Source organism: Lipotes vexillifer, unplaced genomic scaffold (assembly GCF_000442215.2).
Source record: "Lipotes vexillifer unplaced genomic scaffold, Lipotes_vexillifer_v1.1 scaffold397, whole genome shotgun sequence".
Lineage (NCBI taxonomy): Eukaryota > Metazoa > Chordata > Mammalia > Artiodactyla > Lipotidae > Lipotes > Lipotes vexillifer.
The window spans coordinates 4,086,769-4,094,389 of NW_006772681.1; the positions used below are offsets into that span (position 1 = coordinate 4,086,769).

At 47.1% G+C, this 7,621-nt stretch overlaps 1 protein-coding gene across 2 annotated transcripts in view; it reads left to right on the forward strand.

The window, feature by feature from the left end:
* Positions 1-7,621, forward strand: part of PIGU (phosphatidylinositol glycan anchor biosynthesis class U) — a 123,421-nt gene that overhangs the window by 101,706 nt on the left and 14,094 nt on the right. For both annotated transcript variants that reach the window (XM_007447795.1, XM_007447796.1), the window contains one exon: positions 3,147-3,289. In XM_007447795.1, the coding sequence (XP_007447857.1) occupies positions 3,147-3,289 (143 nt within the window). The remainder of the gene's footprint in view (positions 1-3,146; positions 3,290-7,621) is intronic.

Below are 7,621 nucleotides of genomic sequence, written 5' to 3' on the forward strand. Positions count from 1 at the left end.
GGTCACCACAGGCCAGAAGCCAACTGGATGCTGGTGACAGTTCCTCCGGGCACATGGGAATGTATCTTCGCAGCTTTTTGTGATTGCACCTAGGAGCTGCATGTGAACCTCTCTCAGTCTCTGTACTTAGTCACCTTCTTGTCACCTGGTCTGAAATCCAGAGTGGCTAGAGGCATGGAACAAAGACCTACCTGCACTATCAGGCCACAGGAGTTTTATATTAGGAATAGTGTATATTCTTTTCAGCAAAATAATTTCCAGGGGATCAGAAAGAACCACTGAGAAATGTAAATAGTGATGTTGGAGTGGAGGAATGTTAAATAGATATGTTCTTTCTTGAGGTTGTAACACTATTTAATAATAATAACAATAATAATAATTCTCAGCGCACACATCCCTTTTCCCAGACTTCTGTTTCTGGGAGCAAGGACAAGGCTTCTGACAGGTCTCAGAAAGGCTTGAGTCAGGGCTTTCACCTCTCAGCTTTGAAAACCCAGAATCAGAAAAGAGGACCTTGCAAGCCCTCCAAGCCATGTTTCCAAATTGTAGGATTTCACGGACCACTAACATTTCAAAAAATTCTGGTGACAGAGTTGCCAACTTTTTATTTTTCTGAAGACATGAAAACAGTCAACTACTAGCCATTCATCCCCATTTCATAAAGGAAAATACTTTTTAACAACAGCAACAGGCAACAAGACACCTACCATTTCTTAAGAAAGAATGAAGCTTAAGTTGAAAACATTCAGCTTTAACAAGAACTCTGAACTACCTTCTCCTTATTCTCACCGTGACACTGACCAGTGAAGTCTCTGTTGCAGACCAGTATGGACCTCTTATTTGGCAAAGGTCTGCAGCTGTAATCTAGTGGTTCACAGCCTTGGCTGCATATTGGAATCACCAGGGAAGCTTTTAGAAGCCAATATGGGGTACTTCCCTGGTGGCACAGTGGTTAAGAATCCGCCTGCCATTGCAGGGGACACGGGTTCGATCCCTGGTCCGGGAAGATCCCACATGCTGCAGAGCAGCTAAACCCATGCACCGCAACTACTGAGCGCGCGTGCCATAACTACTAAAGCCCACGAGACTAGAGCCTGTGCTCCGCAACAAGAGAAGCCTCTGCAATGAGAAGCTCGTGCACTGCAACGAAGAGGACCCCCTGCTCACCGCAACTTGAGAAAGCCTGCGCTCAGCAACAAAGAACCAAGGCAACCAAAAATAAATTAAAAAATTAAAAAAACAATATGGATGCCTGGGCCCCACACCTATAGACTCTGATTTACTTAGTCTGGGTGAGGCTCCCCAGGTTAGTTCATTTTACAACCAGAATTGAGAACCTTGTCTGTAATCCAGTCCCTTTCCAATGCATGAACCTCAAGTTTAGCATTTCAACCAAGTCATTGTACAACTGAGACAAGAGGCCTTAAGGATGGGGGTTTCCCCATCTCTTAAATATCCCAAAACTCTGACTTGGGAGAAGGGATTTCCTGAAGGTCAGGATCAGAGAGGGGAAGGGAACTTCTATTCACTAAGCACCTGCCGGGAACCAGACCTAAGGTTTTTTTTTATAAGTGGTAATTTTTTTTTTAAAGATATTATTTTAATTAATTAATTTAAAATAATATTTATTATTTTATTTAAAAATATAATAAAATGTAAAGAAAGAAACAATAATAGTATATAATCCTATTGTCAGATATCCCCTAGTGAATTAAAAGGAAAAAAAAAAGTACAGTGTGATAGGCAGAATAATGTCTCCTCCTTGACCCCCACAAAGATGTCCATCTCATAATCCCCAGAACCTGTGACTATATCACCTTACATGACAAAAGGGCCTTCAGATGGGGAGATTATCCTGGGTTATCCAGGTGGGCCCAGTGTAATCACAAGGGCCTTTAAGAGTGGAAGAGGTAGAGGCAGTGGGTATATGGGATATCTTTACCTTCTGCTCAGTTTTGCTGTGAACCTAAAACTGCTCTAAAAACTGAAGTACAAAAAAAAAAGTGGAAGAGGGAGGCAAAAGAGGAGGCTGTAGTGATACAATGTGAGAAGGACTTAATCCGACATGGCTGGTTGAAGATGCAGGGAGGGGGTCATGGGCCACGGGTACAGGCAGCTTCTACATGCTGCACAGGCAAGCAAGTGGACTCTCCCCTAGAGCCACCAGAGTCTGTGGACTTCTGACCTCCCAAAATGTAAGATAATAAATTATATTGTTTAAGCCACTCAGTTTGTGGTAATTCGTTACCATAGCAGTGGAAAACACACAGTAATACATCTGTGCCAGCTTTTCCACACAACTTGTTTAATTCATGGAACACTCCCATGAAGTAGGCATTTTTGCCCTATTTTAGAGATGGGGAAGCTGAGACTCTGAGAAACTTGGTGGCAGAGCAGGAATTTTCACCAAAGTCTCTCTGAAGCCGAGGCTGTGCCCCACTATCAGGCTGCCTTCCCCCCAGCAGAACTCAGCCTGCCTGCCCACAGACCACCCTGTGTAGCAGGTCCTCCCTGGAGCTTTAGGGGGAGCTTTCTCCCTGGTGGGATTCCGCATTCCTTCTGGGGGTAGAGGGTGAGGTTAGAGAGGGAGGATGTCAGAAAGAGACTTTTAAATCGTCTAAGGAAGAGTGAGGGACATTTGAAGAGCAGGGCAGGAGACTTAAGACATGAATTGAGGAGAATGGAAAATGTATTCCTAAGACCCAGGGCTGTGGCACCATAGAGATACTGAGAGGTTCATGCTGCCATTTCCATCCATGATTCATTGGTCAGATATCACCCTGCTTGGGGACAGGAAAGGAGCTACTCTTGGACACCCTGGGATTGGGGGTTAGAGGGCAGTGTCTTGCTGAAGTGCCTCCTTGTGGTGCCCAGAGGCATTCACAGCGTTACCGACTGTAGCCAGCCGAGCCCACAGTGGGAGGTAGAGTCCAAATCTAGGACCTCTCGCCAGCTTTGGGTGTGAGGAACCATTGCCAAGGGTGCCTCTGAGTTTGTGTGTGTTGGGGAGGGGATGGCGGGGGGTTCTGCCTTTGAGCTACACCAAGCTCTTCGTGGGCCACTCTGTCCTGCAGGGCCGTCACTGCAAGGAAAGGGCCCCAGTGAGAGTCAGCCCTGGGCTAACTGACCATCGTCTGTCTTTGCAGTCCTGCGAAACATATTTGTCCTCGCCTGCATCATCATCATCTGCTCCCTCCTCTTCCCTGTCCTGTGGCACCTCTGGATTTATGCAGGAAGTGCCAACTCCAATTTCTTTTATGCCATCACACTGACCTTCAACGTTGGGCAGGTAAGAGTCAAGGGCAGCACAGGGACAGGGATTCATTTTGTAGCCTCAGACATTCGACCTCGTCCCTGGGTTCTGCCAAATAGGGTTTTGGAACGAGAATGAGGTCCCATAGAGAAGGTAGGGCAGTAAGAGCAGCAGGGGAAGCTGAATTTGGCTAACGTTTGTTGCACTGAATTCTCACAGCAAGCCTGTGAGACAGTGTTATCCATATTTTACAAATGGGAACCAAGGCTCACAGAGGTTGTTGATTGCCCAGGGTCATTGGAGGAGGCAAGAACCAAGTTCAGAAGAAGGCTCAGTTCCTGAGGCCACCCTCTTTCTGTAATCGCCTGGGCTGCGCGGCCCCTGGAGTGGCTGCAGCGTGCGAGGGTGGTGGTGGGGGGGACAGGCAAAGGGGAGGGGAGACTTTCCAGACTTTGCAGCAGCGGGAGCAAAGGCAGAGAGATGAGGAATAGTTTGGTCCAGCTGCTGGGCACGTCTGGAGCAGAAACTGTGCAGCTGGGAGTAGCAGGAGAGGAGGCTGAGCGGGTCCCAGAATGAGAAGTACCAGCAAGGAGCTCCGACCTTCCTCTGGTCCAGGGAGAGCCTCTCCCTTGGTGCCATAGAACAGTGGTTCTCAGCATCAGAATCACAGGGGGTAGCTTGTTAAAAAATGTGGATTCTGTTAATATGTTTTAAATCCTGTGCTTATGTTACGACTGTCACAATCACGTGGCTTTGATTGTTAAAAAAAAAAAAAAAACAGATTCCCTGATCCTGCTCCCAGACATGATAATTGGAATTTGTGTTTTTAACAAGCTCTCCAGAGATTCTGTTGCAGGTGGTTTAGCAAACTTCCCTGAAGTCCCCTCATCCACTGTGCTGCGTTCCCTCATGTCAGCTCTGTCCTAATTGTCGAGTCAAGGTCTTATGAGAATCACTTGTACCGTTTACCATTTCAATTGTCATTGGCACAGCCTAGCATTTCCTGTGCATAATGGACGGGATGGGAAGCAAGGCTCGCCTGAAAGACCAGTGATGCCAGTGAATAATCCCCAGGGAGATGCTTGCCTCCAAGGTTAGCTGCTGGGAAAGAAGAAGGGAGTTAGGGCTCTTGCAGTGACTGATGGGTCTGGTATTTCCTGCATGGACATTTCTGGACAACTAATGTCCAGTCCAGCTATTTATCTTGGTTTGTGTACAGCAGAAAGAGAGATGGAGGAGGGCCCTGTAGCCTGGATAGGACCAGGCCAGGGGGTCTGTTTTACTGGCACACACACAGGTTACTGATGGCGGATGCTCAGCCCTTCCTACCTGTGTCCACGCAAACAAAAATCTGCAGGGTGCAACTTAGTACCATGAATAAATCCAAAAGGTTGTTCTGGCTTTTCTGTCTTGCTGAAATCCCCTTACCTTTCCTTTGAAAGTGATGACTGGCATGTGAGGGCATTGGGCCTACCCTGGGCCTCTGGGGAGCTTGGCGAGCTCCACTGAAATAGTCCACAGCTTGCTGTCAGGTCATGAGTGTTGAGTGTGGGTCAGGAATACAAGTTGCAGTGATTATGAAGTATCCATGGAACTTGCCAGATAACAGCTTTTTTCCCTAGGGCTGCCTTTATGAGAAAAGGCTTTCTGAAATTGGCATGGGAGATGTTTGCAAGTTGTCAGGTGCCATCAAAGGCAGGAGAAAAAAAAAAAGGCAGGAGAAACTGAATTGTTGGAAAAAGGGGGATGGGGCTGGGGGTGGGTACCAAGGCCAAGTAATTGGAGGGTTTTAGTGGCTGAGCTACAGAGAAAAACCAGGTTGATCTCTTGGCATTGTCCTTCATCTTTTTCAAAAATCTCTTTTAAATGTATTTTTAATCATACAAATAACACATGAATTCATTATTGCCAGGGAAAAGAAGTCAAACAAAATAGAAGCATATGGAATGAAAAGTAAAGATTCGCCTGGGTGCCATCCCTTTCCATCCTAGGGCAGATGTGATCGTTAGAATCAGTTTGGTCTGTGTCTTGCAGACTTCCTCTGTGCGTTTACAGACAGCTGAGTCCATAAGCAAACACAAAGACATCCCACTCTAAGTACTGTTCTTTGACTTGCTGTTTTTCACTTAATGATCTCACCTTGAGATCATTTTTTTTAACAGCTCTGTGATATCCCTCCTGTGGTAGGATGTCCTATGATTTTTATGACTGGGTAGGCCAGTACTGATTGACATTGAGGTTGCTTCTGGTGATTTCACTATTATAAATGGAAGAGCCCTGCATATCCCTCCACATACTCTTGTATACACATGCCAGTATTTTCTCAGATAGATTCCAGGTGGTGGGATTTGCTGGGTCAGAGGGCATAAGCATTGTACATTTTGGCAGATTTTGCTAAGTTGCCCTTCAGACAGGTCATACCAGCCTCCAGACCTCCCAGCAGCAGGCCAGGTGTGTATAAGCTGGCAGTTTGTTCAGACGTCCAGCACACCTGTGTCGTTGGCCTGCTCGGGTCTGGCTTTGTGCTCTGAGCCAGAGACAATTCTGTTGGGTCAAATGCTTTCTGGGACTGCTGGCTTTGGGCTTTGTTGCTGCTGCTGCCAGATCACTAAAGGGGTATATCAGAGAGGGGCACTTACTCACCAAGGCAGTCACTCGAGTTGCATCCTCGTCCTGGAGCATTAACTGAGCTAGAAGAGCACCCCTCATCATGAGGGTTATACTACCCCAGCCCTCCGGCCTGTTGGGAGCCACAGAGTGCAAATAGACATTTAGAATTTTAGTTAAATGTCACCTCCCCAGAGAGACCTTCTTTGGGGTTTCCCCACCCCACGGTCTCTTTCTTTGCCTCCTATTTGTTTCCTTCACAAGTACTTACCCAATTTGCAACTCCACATTATTTACCTGCTTCTCTCTCTGCCTCTCCCACTAGCCTGTGAGCTTCATGAAGGCAGAGATCTGCCTCTCCTACCCATTGCAGGGTCTCCAACCACCTGATCAGTGCTTGGCACAGAGCAGTTGTTTAGCAAATATTTGTGGAATGAACCAAAGAGAGCCAGGGAGAACATCATGTGATTAATGTGCAGAGTGTAACCGCTGGAGGAACCCAGAGGCAACAAGATCACCTTCCCTGTTGAGTGGTCAGAGAAAGCCATAGGGATGAGGAATAGGGGCTGGGCCTTCCAGACTCAGAGAGGGGGAGGGGGAGAGGGTGGGAGATGGGCAGGATGGGGGCCAAGTCACCCCTACTGGATAATGTCAAGGGATGGCAGCTCTGTCCCCAACCTTTCTCTCACTTCTGCCAGAACCTGGTCTCTTTGGCCAGTGAAGCCCCTGCATGTCATCCACAGCCCAATCCAGCTCAGCTTCCGTCTAACCTACAGTCATTGCTTCCAGTGAGATGTATGGCATTCAGAGTGTGTCCTCAGTCCCACAGCCTGCTCTTCTCAGCTCTTCTAGCTGCAGCGGTGCCTTTTAGTCACCTGGTCCTTATTCTCCCCTCCCTGGACAAGACAGATCAGAGCTGTCCTGGGAATCAGATGAGTACAGATTTTTAGCAGGCGTTTAGAGTCAGGCCCATCATTGCTGAGTCCGCAGCTGAATGTAGAGAACATCTCGGCCTGGAGATTTTACGTCCTGCTCTGTTTGAGTCGGTCAGTTCTGTGCTTCATAATAGAAAAAATCATCAGTAATTATTAATGACAGTGGCAGGTAAACCAGTGACTTAGGCCCCATCCTTCCTCTGGGGCCATTAAATATTTTTCAGCTTGTGGCACAGATCATTTGCTAATTATAATTGTGCCTGAGAGTCAGTAACCAGGAAATGACAACAGTAAACCACCCATAGATGCATAGGGTGTGTGTGTCTCACACGTACATGTGAGAGAGAGAAGGAGGAGGAGGGATTCGATGGATTGGTTGACTGCGGTCCCCCCGCACTCTGTCCCTGCGTGACCTTCAGCAAGTGATTGAACCTCTCAGGGTTGCAGGTGATAACCCCACCTCTCAGGGGGGTAAGAGGATTTGTATGTTGACACATGTTGACATGGGAAGTAGCTTGAGCAATGTGCTTGTCAAATACCCAGAGCAAATTCCTAAGGAAACATTCAGACCTGGAAACCAAGGGAAGGAGAACAATCCTCATCTCTTTTTTTTTTTAAACCCTTTTCTTCTGCAGGTCAGAGACCAGCAGAAAGATGATGGTCATGTAGGATTAGATGTAAACAAAAAGGAATGTTTAAAATTTAGCTTTATTAAGAGTAAGGTAAAATGTTCCACTTACCCTAATTCAAGTTAAAAACAGGAAACATAGGGCTTCCCTGGTGGCGCAGTGGTTGAGAGTCCGCCTGCCGATGCAGGGGACGCGGG